Consider the following 22962-nt stretch of genomic DNA (forward strand, 5'->3'; position numbering starts at 1 on the left):
AGGGGTTATTTTCATTTATTTTTATTTATTTTTATTTATTTTCATTTTTTCTTTTCTTTTCTTTTCTTTTCTTTTCTTTTCTTTTCTTTTCTTTTATTTTATTTTATTTTATTTTATTTTATTTTATTTTATTTTATTTTATTTTATTTATTTTTATTTATTTTTATTTATTTATTCATTCTTTTAGATTTGTATGAAATATTATTATTAGTTATATTTGTATCATTTCAACATTTCTCTTCTTCCCATGACTTTTCTGTCTACTTTTATGCTTTTTTGTTTTTTTAACAATGTTTGGCTGATGTTTTCTCAAAAAAACAAGCCACAATAATAATAATTTTGTTATAAATATTGAATGGTACAATAAACAACTGTTAGCATGAGGAAGTTGTTTTGGGAGCAAACTGAACAGATGCAATAGAAAACATATTGCACATTTTCACATACCGCTTCCAAGCGAGACCTGCAGGGGGCAGCATCGAGTTGTAATGTAATCTTGCCCGCCTTACAAACATATCAGAAGAAGACTCTGGCTCATAACAGCAAAACACATGTGGAAGATGTCTTCAACGCGAGGAATACAAGGCATATTTTAAGTAACCTTTAAGTTTCTAAACTTTAATTACACCGACTAAACCAAAGAGCTCTTATTACTTGATACGGGTAGGAGTTATTTCAGATATGTTTCGAAACATAAACACACCAACTTTGCCTCTTCTGATGATGGTAGCTAGCATTGGCATGTTATTTAACATGTTTGCATTTTCTTTTACATTTTTGTGTATTTTTTTTCCATTATGAGCATTCTTGTAGTTTTATGCGACAGCAATTTTGTTCTCTCAGGTGGAACTGCTACTTTGAGCATCTAAGGTGATACAGTCCCCCTTGTTGATGACAATGGACGATCTAGAACACGAACTTTGTCTTCCGACACAGTTAGAACATGGCAGTGATTCTCCTGACAATGGGTCGGCAAAAGAAAGGAAAAAGCCGAGGCTTCCACTGGCCGATTCATTTGTTGTGGGTGAGTACATATAAAGAACATACAGCACAAGATTGTAATTGTAAAAACATGAACAATTGTAATAACATTGTTTTTAATTTGCACCTTCAGAGACAAAAAGGGAAACAGGCTTTCACCGATCCACAAGGATTTGTCTGGAGAGGATCAGAGAAGCGATGCTCCATCACAGATGGCGAGAGGCAGCAGAATACATGGCATGGTATCCCCAAATGATAGAAGACACCACAGCTGGCTCGGGACACCACTACAAAGAGGTAGGACTACATGAACTATAATTTAGGCATGAAATCATACTCTCTGAAAGGAAATTGTATTTACCACATGTAATGTGGTTATTAAGCTTTAAGACCAATAATAATGTGTCTTTTGCTTTTCAGATAATCTGGAGAATGAGCACAGAAATCCTTCACCATCACCCCAACTCAAAGATGGATGACTACAACGTCATTTATGAGCGAATGAAACATTCTGGAGTGAAACATTACCTGATGGTACATGAACAACACACAACTGTGTGCATATCTCTGTTTTACATCTTCACCGTTTCACGGTTTCAGATCTGTCTGGAACATTCCTTCCACCTCATGCTGCACGACCAAATGGAGAACGCAAAGCGTCACTTGGCCATCGCTGAAAGTTGGCGGCACGGGAAAGAGTCAGCGTGTCAGATTCAGATGACAAAACTCATCCAGGCTTACAAGAGTTTGCTCGATTTTATCATCTGGAGCGACAAGAAAAACACACACAGCAGCACCAGTAAGGCAATACACTGGTTTAACCTCCATTAGATGTTTTGTACCGTATGGGCATACATTTCTATGGTGAAACACTGCCACCTACAGATGATTGAGTGGTACAAAAACAAATTGCTCCTTGTATCTAACATGTTGTTTTTGTATTTTTTTTAAAGATTTAACTGATCCCCAGTGCAACCAAGAACTACAGAACTATTTCAGACAAGCGTCAGTCAATCTTAAGGAGATTTTGAAATATCCTGGCGTCTGGGATTCCTTCATACTGAGTTATGTTGAGGTATATGTAGTAGCCCTTTATTTTTGTCTCTTATACAGGAGTACAAGCGAAATAGTGCAATCATCCGTCCATACATATACAATATACTATGCAATGAGACAAGGGGTGATAGGACGGGATGATTGGGTGATGGGGGGGGGGGGGTGGGGGCAACATTAGGAGAGGAGAGGGAGGAAAAAAACAACAACTCCAAACTAGACTCCTAAAGGAAGGAGCACAGTGTGGGACTGTTAAAAAAAAACCTTGGCATACAAGTAAAAAAACATTATTCACACAAATAGACTCAAGACCAGCATCACAAAGGGAAAAAAATATATAAATAAATACATTAAAAAATATATATCTTATTAGTACTAAAACATATACACATTGGCTTCTGTTTAACCAGGATTTTGCATGTACTGTGCACTTTAAGGCCAAATTCATGGAAAAAAACAACATTATAATTGTTGTCTTTATTTCAAAAGATGCTGGAATTCAATGAGGATCACCAAGAGGCAGAGCAAGTCTTGCAAGACTACGCGTATGACAACACCTTCCCAAGTAACCCAAACGCGCACGCCTATCTGTATCGATATTTGCAAAGACACAACGCCTCAAAGAGCAAGTTGATGAAAGTTTTGAAGGTACAGTACATCAACATGCAATGCTGTGATGAGAGCCGAAACATTTTTTTTAGGGTGCAACACACAACTCTTTCTATTCTTTCTTAATTTCTCCTGTTTTTAGATCCTCCATAAGTTAGTCCCAAGCCATGAGCTGATGTTGGAGTACAGTTCCTTTCTGCTGGGCTCAGGTAAATTCGACATAAACAGGAAAAAAAGCTCTTTAAATGTGGAAATATGTCACATGATGCCACTCTCAAGAGGGGTGGGGGTTCTAAAATAAAAACATAATTTACAACAAAAGCTAAGGTACCACAAAAAAAATGCTGATGCCGTTGACTGTGTGCACATGTTGCCTTCACTGTCTGCTCCATGCATAACTTGCGGGATAATCATGGTGTAAACATAAAATGACAATATTATGTAATATCATCAATCATTTTCATGCATTCATTCATTCATTTTTTACCGCTCACGAGGGTCGCGGGGGGTGCTGGAGCCTATCCCAGCTGTCTTCAGGCGACTGATGGTGGCCAGCCAATCACAGACAAACAACCATTCACACTCACATTCATACCTATGGACAATTTGGAATCACCAATTAACCTAGCATGTTTTTGGAATGTGGGAGGAAACCGGAGTACCCGGAGAAAACCCACGCATGCACGGGGAGAACATGCAAACTCCACACAGAGATGGCCGAGGGTGGGATTGAAGTCGGGTCTCCTAGCTTTGAAGACTGCGCACTAACCGTTCGTCCACCATGCAGCCCAGTGAAGAACAATACAAAAAAATATGACAATAATAATATAATTTAACTATATTAAACTCTTCTGCACTCTGTGTGTATGCTAGCGGCCCCGCCTCCACCCACTGCGACAAAGAGGCTCTATAACTGAGAAAAGGGCTCATTCCCAGCTGACTTCAGGCGACTGATGGTGGCCAGCCAATCACAGGGCACATATAGACAAACAACCATTCACACTCACATTCATACCTATGGACAATTTGGAGTCGCCAATTAACCTAGCATGTTTTTGGAATGTGGGAGGAAACCCACGCATGCACGGGGAGAACATGCAAACTCCACATAGAGATATCCGAGGGTGGAATCGAACCCTGGTCTCCTAGCTGTGAGGTCTGCGCGCTAACCACTCGCCGCCATGCAGCCCACAATTGGTAAATTGACTATTATGTGCATCCTCTATTGTCCCTTTGTGTTTTTTAGAGAAAAAAAGCCACACAAAGAAGGCCTTGGGGGTCTTCCTTGATATGCTGGACTACGCCTGTTGGAGGACAAACGCGAACGTATGGGGTGGATTAAAATATGTTATCGATAAATTACAATTACAGTACGTATATGCTTTTAGACTATTCTTCACTGCTAAAATTTCAAAGCCATTCATGTAAGTGTGTGTGTGTGTGTGTGTGTGGAAACAGTGACGACTGGACGGAGGTTGTCGCTGAGAAGATGGCCGCAAGAAAAGGCTGGTGGCCTGCACTGCACTTCACAAGGTTTCATGCAACTGAAGATGCCGAGCAAAGACCTCAGTTGATGAAAGTGAAAGCATCATTAACCAAAATCCTCTGTCCAGGTACGGTTTATTTCTTATTAAAATAAAGCATTCCCTCAGGGGCAAAATAATGGAAATTAGCCACAGGCAAAAATCTTGCATACTTACATTTCATTCACTTCAGTTTTACACACGAACAATTTAGTTTTAGGTTATGCTATAAAAAGTATGAAAATATTTGTAATACATAATACTTTATTATGCCTGGTGAATATATACTGTAGGTCAGGGGTCTCAAACTCAGTTTACTTGGGGGCCACTGGAGCTCGGGTCTGGGTGAGACTGGGCCGCATCATATTAAAAACAAAAATTTTTTAAAAACTTCGCTTTGGTTCCAATTTTCTACAAGAAAAGCTCTAATAAAACATTCCACTGTTCTCAAATATCTTACTTTTTATTTTTCTACACAAAATAAGATGAAAAATAAATAAACAAATCAAGGCTAAAAAAAATCAATCAGTAATAAATAAATATAATAATAATAATAAAACGGCAAATAATAAAAACTTAAGAAACCACATAGTTGGTGGGTAGACAAATTATTTTTTTCAGATTAAAATGAACAAAGCATTATTAGAGCCCTGTAGACATGACAAAACACGACTATAGTCACATTTATACTCTTTTTATTTACAACATATTGCGCAACTGCAGGGTCTTGAGACACATGCTAACTCACAAACTAGAGAGCTAGCGACCTAAACGGTAGCCTTCAAGTTATTTCCTTTAAACTTAAATAGCCAAAAACTTACCACTTCCACACGGATAGGGAGGATAACTATTAACAGTTATTTAACCTTTAACATGAACATTAATCAAACGTAATATTTTTTTCTGGGTACATGATACCATAAAGCATCCATATCAAACTTGCACGGGCCGCACTAACATTAAACTTTCATATCAAGGCAGGGGGACCTCAAACTAGTGTCCTGCGGGCCACATTTGGCCCGCGGGCCGCGTGTTTGAGACCCCTGCTGTAGGTATTTCAAGTACTGTATATGCTGTCAGTTAAATAATGCAGGAAATGTTTACACAAAGTCACTATATGTCAGTGTTGCATCTCCCAGCATTTTGATATATTATTCATTTACCCCCTCAAAGAAAAAAAAAAAAAAGAATCTGATGCTTCATGAAATATTGATTGAACCATTTTCACATCAGGGAATATTAAAATAGGATGGTAGCTGTCTCTAAGACTGATCTGAAAGCAGTTTTGTTCATCATCAGTGATCCGAAATGATCCCGGGTTCCAGTAAAAACCTTTTTAAAAACATTTATAGCGTACATGACAATATAATGCAACTAAATCAGCCTAATTTATGATTGTATATTTAAAGTAAAATTAAAACATTATAAATTTGAGAATAACAAATAATTTTTCTCATTATGTTTGTCCTTGCAGATATACAACTCACATATTCTGTTCCCCAAAATAGTCAAAGGTGACGTGACAGAACCTGAACTTTTGGACTTTTTTTCTTACCCATTTGGGAACAAGATCAGGTAGTATCCTCTCTGTCCACTGTGTGGCGCCCTTGTTCCGTGTTTTACCTCAATCTGTGGCGGATATGACAGCCTTTTCTGGACACAACACAAATTTAGCTCAGAGCCAGCATTCATGTGTATTTTATGTTTTTTTGTAGCATTTAATTGGAAGTCTTCCTCTGTCCTCGGTTGACTTTTGCCGCATCATTGGTACACACACACACACACACATACACACACACACACATAGCCTCTCCGTCAGCTCCGTTGTCATGACAGATTACTCAACCAACACAGACCTCTCAAGAATCCAGCGTGCTTTAATTTGGATTAGCATGGCGGATTGTTGACAGGAGGCTCCTATTGTGTGGATACGAATTAAAACGAAAGCTTTTTAGGACACGCTGATGAAATGGTGGGTCAAGCCGCATAATAAATGTGCTAATATTTAGCACACTGTAAAATTATGGTTGACTATCTTCCAGTGTAACGTCATCATGTAGATGACCGCGTTGGTCTTTTTGTATTATAAAAAAGTCTGCACGGAGCAGGATGCCAATTTAATAAATGGAAGTGTTTTGTAATGATGCTGCTTACTTGATTCGGCCTGCCACAATGTTGGCGTGGCTGTGTGTGTGTGTGTGTGTGTGTGTGTGTGTGTGTGTGTGTTGCGTTGCAGTCATTACATAAACCAAAAGCCCAGAGCAATTGCCTTACCATAGACACAGCTGCCAAAGAGATCTGGGAATACAAGTTTCATGTCCTTTTGAAAAGTCCAAACAGTCACCCCCCTGTAGATTGTTGCATGCTTGACTTCACAGAAATTGTTTTTCACGCTAATATTGATTACCAAATTACACTGACATCCTTTAATTGTTGCCCTTGGTTAGCACAAATAACTACACTGTTAACAAAAATTAAAGGAAGACTTTTTTTTTATTGGGTCTGGTATGAATTGAATTAAACCTGTCTGATAATTTTCTGGTTGGTTAAGCAGCTGAGGGCCTCGTTAATTAATTTCAGATGTATTGGTGTTCATGGAATTAACAACAATTAGAAAACCCTCAAAACAGGACTGGTTTTACATTCATTCATTCATTCATTTTCTACCGCTTTTTCCTCACGAGGGTCGGGGGGGTGCTGGAGCCCATCCCAGCCGCCTTCGGGCAAGAGGCGGGGTACACCCTGGACTGGTCGCCAGCCAATCACAGGGCACATATAGACAAACAACCATTCACACTCACATTCATACCTATGGACAATTTGGAGTCGCCAATTAACCTAGCATGTTTTTGGAATGTGGGAGGAAACCGGAGTACCTGGACATGCAAACTCCACACAGAGATAGCCGAGGGTGGAATTGAACCTTGGTCTCCTAGCTGTGAGGTCTGCACGCTAACCACTCGCCGCCGTGCCGCCCCAATTATATAATAATAATAATTATTATTATATTTTTAATTAGCCTATTATTATTACTATCATCATTCTTCTTCTTCTGATTATTAATACTACTACCAGTAGTAGTAGGCTAGTATTAGCCTGCTTATTGGCTTGCTTATTAGCCTGCTTTTGCCCTATTATATAAAATTTGTCAGAGATTTTTTGTTAAAAAAATCAATAGTGATCAATTATATAATAATCATTATTATATTATTAATTAGCCTATTATTACTGTCATCATTATTCTTATTATTACTACTACTAGTAGTAGTAGTAGTAGGCGAGTATTAGCCTGCTTTTGCCCTATTATATAAAATTTGTCAGAGATTTTTTGTTTAAAAAATCAATTAAAAAAAATCAACAGTGATCAATTATATAATAATCATTATTATATTATTAATTAGCCTATTATTACTGTCATCATTATTCTTCTTCTTATTATCACTACTACTAGTAGTAGTAGTAGGCGAGTATTAGCCTGCTTTTGCCCTATTATATAAAATTTGTCAAAGATTTTTTTGTTAAAAAAATCAATAAAAAAATCAACAGTGATCAGTTATATAATAATCATTATTATATTATTAATTAGCCTATTAATAATAATAATAATTATTATTATCATTATTCTTCTTCTGATTATTACTACTACTACTAGTAGTAGTAATAGTAGGCGAGTATTAGCCTGCTTATTGGCTTGCTTATTAGCCTGCTTTTGCTTTTATGAAATCTGTCAGAGATGTTTTTTGTAAAAAAAATTCAATAAAAAATATAAAATTATTTAGGGGCGGCTTAAGAACATTTTAAAAATATAATACTGCATAATTGCATGAAAATACTGATGTGTCTTTCTTAAAAATGTCAATCTACAAATAATTACACTGTCTTGCATTAAAATTGTTTATAAATAAGTTTGCAAATACAAATATTTTGTTTGTCCAAAGCCATTTACTTGTATTTTTAATAGAATTAAAGGCAAAATCATGAATTGATCGCAAAAAAATTAAATCTCGAAAAAATATAGCATCTTTTCTTCCTTCTGTCTGATTTCTTTGCTTAAAAAAATCTATATTTATATTTAATTTAATTTTATTTTATTCATACTACAATATAGGAAACAAGCGTCAGAATTATTTGAATTTTTTAAATATTATTTATTTTTATATTGTGTGTATATAAATATATATACATATGTATTATATTTTAATCCCTGCAGGAGAACTGTCGGTTAGATAGGACTGAAGCCCCCCTAAAATAGGCCTAATGACGCCATTGGCTAAAACAGTCAATCATTCATTGTTGGGCCTATAGAAAGGTCCTGACTGTGTCCAGCGGACATGAATTAAATTCTCCTTCCACCTTGTACAGTTCCTCGTTCTCTACCCACATCGGGGAAAAACCAGTTGGTACTCAGAGTCTCGCCTGGGTGGCTCAGAGGATTTGTGACCAAAAATCCTGTCTTACACGGCGGCGGCACAACATCTTAGCAACTGCAAGACATTTGAAGTCGGGTTCGCCGAGAGAATGTGGGGTGCTACAAGAGATACGGAGGGTGAAAATGTGTTCATTTAGCCTTGCAACTGGGGCTTAACATACTGATTTGTTTGCCAGCTCTGCACATGCAAAAAAAAAAAAAAAGAGGAAAACACAAGGCTGCTGTCAGAATCTTCTTGAAGACACGACTGAAGATCAAACCAGGAAACGGAATCCAACTGATGAGAATCCAGCAGGAGTCAGCACGATTACGTCTTATCTTAATTGCATTGCTGTGGTGCGGTTATTTCATGTATAATTGGTATATTCCAAACATGATGGCCCCTTGAACAAATCGCTTTCAACACCAGCAGATGCTAAGACAAAAAATCGCTTGAGGGGAGACATGTCTTGTGGAACTTCAGGGGAAAGGAAACAAAAGATTCCCAAAATATCCCCACCGTACCGACTGTGAAGCTGAAAGTTGACAACCGCAATACCTTTGTTCTCCGAGTGCAAAAAATAGCTTTCAATAATGTATTGGAGGAGTAAAAACTGTGCTGATTTCTGGGGAGAAGACATGCAGATGTGGTCGGCCTGCGCTAGACACCTTTTATTTGTGTATATGCACTCTGCAGTGGCTGCAAACAATAATGAACATGCCTGCAAAACTCACTACTTGCAGTAAATTTCTCCATATGCAGTATATCCCGGCTGTGGACCAATGAATAGCAAAGAAGCATTATATTCAAAAGTATATTATATAGCAGGGGTGGGCAAACTTTCTTAACATGTGGGCCACAATGGGTCAAAAAAAATTGCGGAGGGGCCATCTATATATAGGCGGCATCAAGCTGAATGATATACAAAAACAAAAACAACATATCACATAAATCAACAGCTACGCGCTAAACATAACACGTAACTTAATTTTGTTTATTTACAAATGCCCTCCAGGCATTCTGGGATGTTCAAATGTAACAAACAGCTACCCAGCATGCCTTGCGGTGGGAATATATGGATGTTTAGAAATGCCCTGTGGGTCGGATTAATATGTATGGCGGGTCTGATGTGGCCCGTGGGCCGCAGTTTGCCTAGCCCTGTTATATAGTGTGTTTATTATACTGGGATGTGAAAAAGTGTTTGGCCCCTTCCTGATTAACCTACATGGCCCTGTGTGATCGCCCCCCCCACCCCCTGTTAAAACATAAGTAAAATTAATTGAGATCTATAAAACCATTCCTAAAGCGTTGGGACTCCTGCAAACCACAGTGAGAGCCATTATCTACAAATGGCGAGAACATGGAACAGTGGTGATACTTCCCAGCCAACCAAAATGACCCCAAGAACGCAGGGACGACTCATCCAAGAGGTCACAAAAGACCCCACATCAACATCCATAAAACGTTAGGACTCCTGCAAACCACAGCGAGAGCCATTATCTACAAATGGCCAGAACATGGAACAGTGGTGAACCTTCCCAGCCAACCAAAATGACCCCAAGAGCGCAGGTACAACTCATGCATGAGGTCACAAAAGACACCACAACAACATCCATAAAGCGTTGGGACTCCTGCAAACCACAGCGAGAGTCATTATCTACAAATGGCGAGAACATGGAACAATGGTGAACTCTCCCAACCAACCAAAATGACCCCAAGAGCACAGGGACAACTCATGCAAGAGGTCACAAAAGACCCCACAACAACATCCATAAAACGTTGGGACTCCTACAAACCACAGCGAGAGCCATTATCCACAAATGGCAAGAACATGGAATAGTGGTGAACCTTCCCAGCCAACCAAAATGACCCCAAGAGCGCAGGGACGAGTCATCCAAGTGGTCACAAAAACCCTACAACAACATCCATAAAGCATTGGGACTCCTGCAAACCACAGCAAGAGCTATTATTCACAAATGGCCAGAACATGGAACAGTGGTGAAACTTCCCAGCCAACCAAAATGACCCCAAGAGCGCAGGTACAACTCATGCAAGAGGTCACAAAAGACCCCACAACAACATGTATAAAGAATTGGGACTCCTACAAACCACAGCGAGAGCCATTCTCCACAAATGGCGAGAACATGGAACAGTGGTGAACCTTCCCAGCCAACCAAAATGACCCCAAGAATGCAGGGATGACTCATCCAAGTGGTCACAAAAGACCCCACAACAACCAACTTGGATTCTGCAGCAGGACAATATGATCCAATAAAAATGTCTATTCATACCAACGACGCATAGAAACAGGCAAAGCAGTTCAATGCTCCTCCACTAGGTGGCAGGGGGTATTAATTACCCCCATCATTATTTGGGTAGTGCTAACCTTAGGCTGTAAAGCATGTAATTTGTTGCATACCTGAGTGTGATAAGTGGTAATCTAAATCCCGGGACTTTCCTCCAGATTGAGAATGCATTGCAAATTACAGCATAAGGAGAGTTTCCTAAATTAAAGACAAGCAAGACATAATTTTCAGGATGGTATGAATTATTAAGATTCCACAACGGTTTGAAGATTGTTGTTGAAGTTATGTAATCTTAACACAGTGGTTTGACGAACATATCAGTGGGGTCATACCATCAGTGCTCAGATGATATACTTAAAAAAACAAATACTAGTACCTCCATTTAGTGTACATAAACACCACACCTTAAATAAATGCCTCCTGGTAGAGTACCGTAATATATGGATCCAACACAGTATGACATAATGATATAAAGTATGATATAAATCCCGTAAAGATGAAACTCTCCCACCACCTTTGTAGTTCTTGTTAAGTATATGAGTCACGAACAAGTGTGGGCTTGTTCCCCCCCACAAGCACTGTGGTCTGTGTAGTACGGGTGGGCAGGTCCATTTAAATATAGATATATAGATACCAAAGGTAGTATAAGTTATGTGATAAGATTTTTGTATATGTGTTCATTTCACCATGTATCGGTGTCGGCTGATAACGGTATTGGAAATTGAGAGTTGGACAATATCGGCATATCGGTTTTTGGCAAAAAAGCCAATATTCTGATTATGTAGTATTTTAACACCTAAAACTGCAACACTTTATGGCTCCCCAAATTTCTGCCTGTTTTACTGTTTTTATTTATCTTTTATGTCAAATGTTATTGTTGTTGTCAGGGGCGTTACTAGGTTCTGAGGACAAGGGGGGGACTTAGCCCCCCTAGAGATGCACAGGATATGAATGAATGTAGTAGATATAAAATAAAAATTGATAAAAAAACATACAACAAACAATATATATAATAATCATTATTATATTATTAATTAGTCTATTATTATCACTATCATCATTATTCTTCTTCTGATTATTACTATTAGTAATAGGCTAGTATTAGCCTGCTTTTGCCCTATTATATGAAATTTGTCAGAGATAATAAAATAAAAAATATATAAAAAATAAAAAAATATATAAAAATATATACAATACAATACAAAATATAAAATTATTTAGGGGGGCTTAGGAACATTTAAAAAAATATAATACTGCATAATGAAAATACTGATGTGTCTCTTAAAAATGACAATCAACAAATAATTACACTGTTGTGCATAAAAATTTTTCATAAATATATTTGCAAATACAAATATTTTTTTCCCCCAAAGCCATTTAATGGTATTTTTAATAGAATTAAAGGCAAAATCATTAATTGATCGCAAAAAAATTAAATCTCGAAAAAATATATAATCTTTTCCTCCTGTCTGATATCTTTGCTAAAAAAAAATATATATTTATATTTATACTACAATATGGGAAACAAGCATCAGAATTTTTATTAAATTTTTTTTAATATTATATATTTTTATATTGTGCATATATATATATGTATTATATTTTAATCCCTGTCGGTTAGATAAATAACAATAGCAATCACTCCTCCGCTTTCAATGAACACCTCATTTTTGCAAATTTACAATTTGCAAAAATTTTTGCAAATTTACAATTTGCAAAAATAACCCAACAGCTGCACTTTGGGCAAAAGCCGGACTCGAACATGCAGAAGAAGCAGTTGGACCAACACCATAAAACTCATTAGCTCATTTAAAGCCTTTCAGTGAATCTGTCTAATGGTCACTTTTTATTGCCTGACCTCAATCAAAGCGCGCTTCTTTTGTGCCCGGTTTTGGTTTACGCTGGTTTTTTAAATGTGCTGTTTGTGTGTCTTTGTCTTGTGTGTAGCTATCTGTGTGTTAGGTCAGATTAACAAATGTTAAGGCCGGTGGCGGCCTGAATGACGGCATTAACCGTCGGACAATGGCAGCACGGGACAAAAGGCCTTTCACGACCTGTCTGACAGCTTGTAGCGTTGATGTCATCCTCTGACTCAGGCCGTTGCCGCCGTGTCTCTGTCACAGTGGACGCTCGGGACGGGTGACATCACCAAGTGACACATCCCTCTCTCTTTCTTCTGTCTGTTTGCCTTTTTCATTTTCTTAGCTTTTGTGGGGTCGTTAACGACGTCGTTAGCTTTCATGTGTCGAGAGATAAGAGCTTTTTAGTAGTTACGTGATTTGATTTAGACTTGAAAAGTATGAACTGGGCTGCACGGCGCTCGAGTGGTTAGCGCGCAGACCTCACAGCTAGGAGACCAGGGTTCAATTCCTCCCTCGGCCATCTCTGTGTGGAGGTTGCATGTTCTCCCCGTGCATGCGTGGGTTTTCTCCAGGTACTCCGGTTTCCTCCCACATTCCAAAAACATGCTAGGTTAATTGGCGACTCCAAATTGTCCATAGGTATGAATGTGAGTGTGAATGGTTGTTTGTCTATATGTGCCCTGTGATTGGCTGGCCACCAGTCCAGGGTGTACCCCGCCTCTCGCCCGAAGACATTTGGGATAGGCTCCAGCACCCCCTGCAACCCTTGAATGAATGAATGAATAAATAAAAGGATTGCCTGGCTGGAATCTGTCCATAGTGTCCCAACGCTAAAAGAACCATTATTTGAAATGAAAGAATGAATGAATGAATGAAGTATGAACTGTGATAATTATCACTGAATAAAATGAATATTAAATCACAGACAGGATGTGCCTCAGAAGTAATAAATACCTCAATCCCATTTATGTGAAGTTTTTTTTCAAGATATGCCAAAATAGATTGTGTCAAAGACAAAAATAAGATGTCATGCTCAATAACAAGATCAAAAATGTAATTACACAACTTGTCATCATTTCATTTTCGTTCCATGAAACTCAAGTACCCCCCCCCACACCCATGCTACTTAACTGTACATGCATGACTAGTAAACGGTTCTTCATGTGTAAAGTCAATAGACTGACATTTGAACTCACCATTAACGGCAGGCTAACCTTTAATAGTCATGACAGCAAATGGAAAAGACAAGGATGAAGCGAGGATGTACACTTCAGTGATTGATGGCTCATGATAGCACGTTTACATGTACAGTACATAAACACACAACATTACGGTTCCTGGTAATTGGACTTAATAGGAAGAAGGGGCTGCACGGTGGACGAGCGGTTAGCGCACAGGCCTCACAGCTAGGAGACCCGAGTTCAATTCCACCCTCAGCTATCACTCCGGTTTCCTCCCACATTCCAAAAACATGCTAGGTTAATTAGCGACTCCAAATTGTCCATAGATATGAATGTGAGTGTGAATGGTTGTTTGTCTATATGTGCCCTGTGATTGGCTGGCCACCATCCCGAAGACAGCTGGGATAGGCTCCAGCACGCCCGCGACTTATCCTCGTGTGGATAAGCGGTAGAAAATGAATGAATGACTCCGGTTTTCTCCTGCATTCCAAAAACATGCTAGGTAAGGAGTGGGCAAACTATGGCCCGGGGGCCAGATCCTGCCCGCCAAGTGTTTAAATACGGCCCGCCCGTTCTTTCCAAAGTATTTCATTGAAACTTAAAATACAACCTGGCATCATGGCTTGAGCCAACCTTTTGATGGATTAGCTTGGTCGCTTGATTTTTTTTTTATTAATTTGGTTATTTCATGTGATCTGTTATTTACAAAGTGCTCCTGAAAAAAGGGACACAAGCACATATAGCAGGTTGTATGACATTTTTACAGATAGAATTATTCCCCATTGGGACAGTCCCACGCTCCCACACATGCAACAGGTGACCCCATGTCCTAGAAACAGTTGCTGTTTAGCCGTGATTAGCAACAGGCTTAGGGAGTCATTGTTATTTATATTTAAGCGCTATGTTTGGGTCAGAGATGGAAGGGGGCGGGGCCGGGCCAAGTATTTCTCATGAGCCTCTCGGTCAGCTTGCGGGTGAAATTTGCTATAAACCAGGGGTCTCAAACACGCGGCCCGCGGGCCAAATGTGGCCCTCAGGACACTAGTTTGAGGCCCCCGCCTTGATATGAAAGTTTAATGTTAGTGCGGCCCGCGCAAGTTTGATATGGATGCTGTATGGTATCATGTACCCAGATTAATGTTCATGTTAAAGTTTAAATAACTGTTAATAGTTATCCTCCCTATCCGTGTGGAAGTGGTAAGTTTTTGGCTATTTAAGTTTAAAGGAAATAACTTGAAGGCTACCGTTTAGGTCGCTAGCTCTCTAGTTTGCGAGTTAGCATGTGTCTCAAGACCCTGCAGTTGCGCAATATGTTGTAAATAAAAAGAGTATAAATGTGACTATAGTCGTGTTTTGTCATGTCTACAGGGCTCTAATAATGCTTTGTTCATTTTAATCTGAAAAAAATAATTTGTCTACCCACCAACTATATGTGGTTTCTTAATTTTTTATTATTTGCCATTTTATTATTATATTTATTTATTTATTACTGATTGATTGATTTTCTTTATTCTTGATTTGTTTATTTATTTTTCATCTTATTTTGTGTAGAAAAATAAAAAGTAAGATATTTGAGAACAGTGGAATGTTTTATCAGAGCTTTTATTGTAGAAAATTGGAACCAAAGCGAAGTTTTTTAAATTTTTTTGTTTTTAATAAATGCGTTTTTTTGGGTTTTTTTTGGAAAACCTGATGCGGCCCAGTCTCACCCAGACTCGAGCTCCAGTGGCCCCCAAGTAAATTGAGTTTGAGACCCCTTCTATAAACCTTCTTGTTTATAAACATGCGCTTACTGCGGGTATAAATATCACTCCACATCATCCAATCCCCTCAAATTCATCCGTGTGTGTGATATGCTTCCATTCTGGGAGAAGGTCACGACTAAACTGGGCTCCCACCGCAGGCACAATGACAATATTTGCTGTTCTGGAGATCATTATCTCACATTTCATCATAAATGAAGCATGAAATTAAGATATCCAGTACACACATGGCCACCGATCAACAACGGTGGCTGTATTTATGCGCAATAATTCTACACTATATGCTTAAGTTTACAATTTCTGATCATTAACTGGACAATATTTACTAGTTGCTAGGTGACCACGAGGATGATTCAGCCCTCCCCCTCGGTTTAGGGGACATGCCAACGTGAATGAATAATACCCGGCAGGCCTGCTCAACTAAATAGGTTTGTTATAAGTTGAGATGTTATGGTGAGGTATGAACCCGCTTCTATCTGCGATGTGTCACCCGGCGCCGAGAGCGGACGTACTTGAAAACTGCATGAAGATTATTCCACAACCTTCACATTTTTATAATCATCGTCAAGGGGGTTGTCAAAGGGACGGGCTTTAGACGTGGATGAAGAGAAGCAGATAAATGCACTCTGTGTTGTTATGTAACCACCAGTGAAAGCCAGTAAATAAGAGCAGAATAAATTCCCTGCCTTTTCCAGGCTTTACGTTCCAACGGCGAATCGGGACGAATTGATACACTCGTAACGATGGCTCTTTTGGATCAACATTTACAATAATTGTTGTAATTATTACATTAGATTTGGCTCGGTTGTGGCACAAGACCAGTTTCAGCTCTAAAACCATTATGAAGTATTCTACACTGGTTATTTGGTACAGTCGGTTCAGTACTGATACAATGATGAGATAATAGCCACTTCAGGAAGTACTTGGTGATAGTGTGACTTTCCCAATGCTACTCTGTGACTGTAATGTAATGGTAATGGTTTAATTTCATTTGAACATGCATCAGATTACAATTGAATGCATCCCATAATCAGTTCACAGTTCCACATGTCCAAAAGGAGTAGGAAGAAGCAAAGCTTATTAAATCCTACCCCTCCATGTGGTACTTTTACAATCAGTAACTGGTACATTTGTTCACTTCCTGCTTTCCTAATAAAGTGTGTTTTTTTGGTCTGTTTTTTGTTGTTTTACAAAAAAGTATTGAACAGTATCGAAATGAAAAATGTCGAGATTTAGACCAGGGGTCTCAAACACACGGCCCGCAGGACACTAGTTTGAGGCCCCCGCCTTGATATGAAAGTTTAATGTTAAGTTTGATATGGATGCTGTATGGTATCATGTACCCAGAAAAAATTATTACGTTTGATTAATGTTCATGTTAAAGGTTAAATAACTGTTAATAGTTATCCTCCCTATCCGTGTGGAAGTGGTAAGTTTTTGGCTATTTAAGTTTAAAGGAAATAACTTGGAGGCTACCGTTTAGGTCGCTAGCTCTCTAGTTTGCGAGTTAGCATGTGTCTCAAGACCCTGCAGTTGCGCAATATGTTGTAAATAAAAAGAGTATAAATGTGACTATAGTCATGTTTTGTCATGTCTACAGGGCTCTAATAATGCTTTGTTCATTTTAATCTGAAAAAAATAATTTGTCTACCCACCAACTATATGTGGTTTCTTAAGTTTTTATTATTATTATTATATTTATTTATTACTGATTGATTTTCTTTATTCTTGATTTGTTTATTTTTCATCTTATTTTGTGCAGAAAAATAAAAGCACCAAAGCACTAAAAAAGTTTGTATATTTTTCTGTTTTTAATAAATGTGTTTTTGTTTTTTTTTTGGAAAACCTGATACGGCCCAGTCTCACCCAGACCCTAGCTCCAGTAGCCCCCAGGTAAATAGGGTTTGAGACCCCTGATTTAGACTTTCAAGTCCAATAAGACAAGTTTCACTGTGGATGTACAGTAAGGGAGCATCGGGGCGACAGGCTGTTGCGTCTTTGGCAGAGTCTTTTGGTGGACATGTTGCTTTTCAAGCTGTTGGCTTTGCAGTCGGCCCATCTGTGCCCTCATATGTCCCTAATATCCTCGGTATTGATGCAGTGGTTGGCCAGATATGATAAAGTACTGCAAGCTTGTTGATCAAAAATGAGTAAACACGTTCATTTGAAATTCAGCCACAGCCCCGTCGATGTATGATAAAGGCTTTTCCAAGGTTATATAATATCTCCTACATGTTGCTTAAAATGTGACATTGACTCGGTACCTTGTCGGAGACAGGAAGCGGTTTTGCGTTTCTTCTGGGCCAGCGACTACCACGTCAGCATCAGTCACATTTTCCATGCTGTGAGAAAAAAAAAAAAACAGTATTTCACCTCAACGTTTGTCATGATGTCATATTGGTGTGATCTCAAAACAGATACGGAAAGCCACATTCTCTCATGTTTTCCACTGGCTGACATTTACACGCAAGTCAAGTCAGTCAGTCAGCTCGATGCGGTTTTTACGCTCGAAAAAGAAAGAGGCACAAAATGAGATTTCTCTAGCGTTGAAAATGAATAATGAAGGACTTGCAACGTCTGAAAGTGTTCATCCTTTTGCCTACTTCTGTTTCCGCAGACAACTCGGACATTTATCATGCTTCAAGGCGCAGATGATTGGAGTCAACGTAATGTAATATCATTGATACCAGGGTAGTACCCAGGCACACGACATTGAATAAATATTGAAACTAATTTGTATTATTATTATTCATTCATTCATTCATTCATTTTCTACCGCTCATCCTTACGAGGGTCGCAGGGATGCTGGAGTCTATCCCAACTGTCTTCGGGCAAGAGGCCTGGACTGGTGGCCAGCCAATCACAGGGCACATATAGACAAACAACCATTCACACTCACATTCATACCTATGGACAATTTGGAGTCACTAATTAACCTAGCATGTTTTTGGAATGTGGGAGGAAACCGGAGTACCCGGAGAAAACCCACGCATGCACGGGGAGAACATGCAAACTCCACACAGAGATGGCCGAGGGTGGACTTGAACCCTGGTCTCCTAGCTGTGAGGTCTACGCGCTAACCACTAGACTGCCGTGCAGCCCTATTATTATTATTATTATTATTATTATTATTATTATTATTACTAATTCTGTTTTGTTCATAATAAGGGTTCAAATTTGGAACATGACCAAGATCGAGTGGTTAGCATGCAGGCCTCACAGCTACGAGACCCAAGTTCAATCCCACCCTCGGACATCTCTGTGTGGAATTTGCATGTCCTCCTGGGTTTTCTCCGGTACTCCGGTTTCCTCCCACATTCCAAAAACATGCTAGGTTAATTAGCGACTCCAAATTGTCCATAGGTATGAATGTGAGTGTGAATGGTTGTTTGTCTATATGCGCCCTGTGATTGGCTGGCCACCAGTCCAGGGTGTACCCCACCTCTCGCCTGAAGACAACTGGGATAGGCCCCAGCACCCCCCACAACCCTCGTGAGGATAAGCAGTAGAAAATGAATGAATGAATAAAAGGATTGCTTGGCTGGAATCTGTCCATTGTGTCCCAACGCTAAAAGAATCATTATTCATTCTTCACAGAAATATGTGGATATTTTGTTTGGGCGTTACAAGGAATGAGATGTGGACTAGTTTGTTAGGTGCAACGATTGGCTAGCAATAATTTTCATTGAGTTCAATTCCACCCTCGGCCATCTCTGTGTGGAGTTTCCATGTTCTCCCTGTGCATGCGTGGGTTTTCTCCGGGTACTCCGGTTTCCTCCCACATTCCAAAAACATGCTAGGTTAATTAACGACTCCAAATTGTCCATAGGTATGAATGTGAGTGTGAATGGTTGTTTGTCTATATGTGCCCTGTGATTGGCTGGCCACCAGTCCAGGGTGTACCCCACCTCTCGCCCGAAGACAGCTGGGATAGGCTCCGGCACCCCCCACAATCCATGTGAGCATAAGCGGTAGAAAATAAATGAATGAATAAAAGGATTGCCTGGCTGGAATCTGTCCATAGTGTCCCAACGCTAAAAGAACCATTATTTTCATTGAAAATCTGAAAACTGATCTTACACTGTATAGTAGTACCAAAAGTAGTTTCAGCCTTTATGTATTTTACAAATATTTGTCAAAAATCTTGTGTTTATCCTGATTATAATCACAAGCGACAAATTCAAGGCAAAAGTCGCCAATACATTCAATAATATCGAAGAATGTCGGTATTGATGATGTCGTCCATGGTTTAACTTGCTACTTGAAGAGAAGCAAATCCCCCCTCCCCCCAATGTTGACTTCTCCTTCTTTCTTTACTTTTTATACCTCTGAATGATAAACTTTCATGACGCTACATGTATGCCACTTTGACTTTTAGCCTAACAAAACCAGTCCAACCGGCACTACTGGTTGAATTTAAATAACTGCTCCGGTCATGCAAACATCTTCGTTAAAAAGCAAGCATCTCTTTCCCATCCATCACCACTAGTATCCATTCCAAATGTCCAAATGTATTGACGCTGAGGTACTGTCAATCATTTGACAGACAATACTGTCAAAACAGCCTTGTCATATTGCAGATGTTCCATCATACATTTGATAAAGTAATACTTGTTTTTCAGCTGCACGGTGGGCGAGTGGTTAGCGCGCAGAACTCACAGCTAGGAGATCGGAGTTCAATTCCACCCTCGGCCATCTCTGTGTGGAGTTTGCATGTTCTCCCCGTGCATGCGTGGGTTTTCTCCGGGTACTCCGGTTTCCTCCCACATTCCAAAAACATGCTAGGTTAATTGGCCACTCCAAATTGTCCATAGGTATGAATGTGAGTGTGAATGGTTGTTTGTCTATATGTGCCCTGTGATTGGCTGGCGTCCAGTTCAGGGTGTACCCAGCCTCTCGCCTAAAGACAGCTGGGATAGGCTCCAGCCCCCCCCCCACCCCCACCCCCGCGACCCTTTTGAGGAGAAAGCGGTAGAAAATGAATGAATGATGATGATACTTGTGTTGCTATAGAAGGTATATTCAAATACAGCTAATTGAATTGATAAAGCTTTAGTCATTTTATATTCATTTTATAGTAGTACACAACTGTGTATAACACAACATGCGTTCACTCTTCCACACAAAATTCATCAGACACTGGGAATCAGAATCGGAATTAGGCTTGTCCATTTATAAATAACCGTACAGTGCGCTAATAATAGCAGCAATAATAAAATGCCCTGCATTGTTTCAGGTTGCTGAGGATAAATGGGGAGCTGTGAGTATATTCAGGGTTTGAATCCAGCACCAGTCCTGTCATATACACTCTAAAAAGTCATTCAGAGTATCTGTTGACACCACTTGATTTTATACATGAATGCAATGTAAAAAATGTAATTAATTTAGATAAACTTTCTAAGTTGCTAACTTTATTTTTAAAGTTATGTTCAAATAATAATGTTGGCTATTACATGAACTTAATTTAGTCATATACACTCAAATTTTATTTATTTATTTTATTTATCAAATTATATATATATATAAAATATATAACATTTGATAAATAAAATAAATAAATAAAAAATATATACAATTTGATAAATAAAATTTAAAAAATATATAAAATTTGATAAATAAAATAAATAAATAAAATTTGAGTGTATGTATATATAAAGTTACTGCTACTTAAAAAGCTGTGTGCATTGTTATTATAATTAAGTAGACAACAAATTAAACTACTTTGAATAAAATGATTAAGTCAGTTATAATAATGTTGGCTATTACATGAATTTAATTTAGAATGTCATATACACTCAAATTTTATTGTTGGTAAGCTTAAAACAAAATTCAAGTTGCCATGACTTAATAAAAATTAGCTTGGTAACATAATATAGATACACACACACACATATATATAGTATATATATATTAAGTTACTGCTACTTAAAAAGTTGTGTGCATTGTTATTATAATTAAGTAGACAACAAATTAAAATACTTTGAATAAAATGATTAAGTCAGTTGACTTAACATATTTCTTGGAGTTAGGAACTTAAAAACTTGTCCCTATGACAACAATTATTCAGTAAGCGGTACTTAAAATAAGCTTTGAGTGAAGAGGAAAAGCTAATTCGTGCAATGCAATATTTTTTGTTGGTTCAAAGCAATTTCAAATTAAGTTGTCATAACTAAGAAAGACTAATGGAAATTGTTGCGTAGATTTTTTTGTTGAGGCTAAACATTTATTTTTTGAGTGTATGTATAACAATAACAAGCTGGCACACTCATTGGCACTGCTGCCAAAAACATCATTTGTTTTTTCTTTGTATACCACCTTATACTAATATACATGACCTTTGTTTTACAGTATGTGTAACGTGCTGGAAAATATGCAAAAATATGGTTTGATGAAAAGAAAAAGGAAAGTATGACATTTTCCTATCTCTGAAATGACAGATGAGACATGAAGAGCGGAATAACAATGTCAGGCTTTTCCTAAAATAGAACCTCGGTGTATGTACAGTACATTGCTTAAACATGACAGAAGAAGTACACTCAAAAAAATTTATGTTTAGCCTCAACAACAACAAAAAAATCAACGCAACAATTTCCATTAGTCTTTCTTAGTTATGACAACTTAATTTGAAATTGCTTTGAACCAACAAACAATATTGCATTGCACGAATTAGCTATTTTAAGTACCGCTTACTGAATAATTGTTGTCATGGGGACAAATTTTTAAGTTCGTAACTCAAAGAAATATGTTAAGTCAACTGACTTAATCATTTTATTCAAAGTATTTTAATTTGTTGTCTACTTAATTATAATAACAATGCACACAGCTTTTTAAGTAGCAGTAACTTTATACATATATATATATATATACATATACATATACATATACATATACATACACTCAAATTTTATTTATTTATCAAATTTTATATATATATGTATAATTTTATGTATTTATTTTATTTATCAAATTGTATATATATATATATATATATAGTATTTATTTTATTTATCAAATTATATATATATATATATAATTTGATAAATAAAATAAAATAAAATTTGCGTGTATATGACTAAATTAAGTTCATGTAATAGCCAACATTATTATTTGAACATAACTTAAATAAAGTTAGCAACTTAGAAAGGTTATCTATTTATTCAAAGTAGTTTAATTTGTTGTCTACTTAATTATAATAACAATACACACAGCATTTTAAGTAGCAGTAACTTTTTATGTACATACACTCAAATGTTATTTATTTATTTTATTTATCAA

The 22962-nt window shown here is 37.9% G+C and overlaps 1 protein-coding gene across 2 annotated transcripts; it reads left to right on the plus strand.

The window, feature by feature from the left end:
* Positions 1-527: 527 nt before the first annotated feature.
* On the plus strand, positions 528-6307 carry taf1a (TATA box binding protein (TBP)-associated factor, RNA polymerase I, A). Of its 2 annotated transcripts, XM_058081087.2 has the most exons (11): positions 528-596; positions 937-1024; positions 1115-1278; positions 1402-1515; positions 1582-1780; positions 1935-2056; positions 2524-2682; positions 2786-2852; positions 3890-4013; positions 4102-4256; positions 5641-6307. In XM_058081087.2, the coding sequence occupies exons 3-11, from the start codon at positions 1180-1182 to the stop codon at positions 5682-5684; spliced, it is 1083 nt and encodes a 360-aa protein (XP_057937070.2). In that variant the 5' UTR covers positions 528-596; positions 937-1024; positions 1115-1179; the 3' UTR covers positions 5685-6307. The 2 variants fall into 2 exon arrangements, with proteins under 2 accessions (XP_057937070.2, XP_057937009.2); XM_058081026.2 differs by lacking the exon at positions 528-596 and having other exon boundaries at positions 882-1024.
* The last annotated feature ends 16655 nt before the right edge of the window (positions 6308-22962 follow it).

Source organism: Doryrhamphus excisus, linkage group LG11 (assembly GCF_037039965.1).
Source record: "Doryrhamphus excisus strain RoL-2023G ecotype Guam linkage group LG11, RoL_Dexc_Guam_v1.1, whole genome shotgun sequence".
NCBI classification, from domain to species: domain Eukaryota; kingdom Metazoa; phylum Chordata; class Actinopteri; order Syngnathiformes; family Syngnathidae; genus Doryrhamphus; species Doryrhamphus excisus.

What these genes read in the sequence shown, in the direction of transcription:
- taf1a (XM_058081026.2), top strand. Translation starts at nt 892, where the DNA reads ATGACAATGGACGATCTAGAACACGAACTTTGTCTTCCGACACAGTTA. An exon ending in TTCCTTTCTGCTGGGCTCAG is followed by an intron (nt 2,853 to 3,889) that starts GTAAATTCGACA and finishes TGTGTTTTTTAG; the next exon opens with AGAAAAAAAGCCACACAAAG. An exon ending in AACCAAAATCCTCTGTCCAG is followed by an intron (nt 4,257 to 5,640) that starts GTACGGTTTATT and finishes TTGTCCTTGCAG; the next exon opens with ATATACAACTCACATATTCT.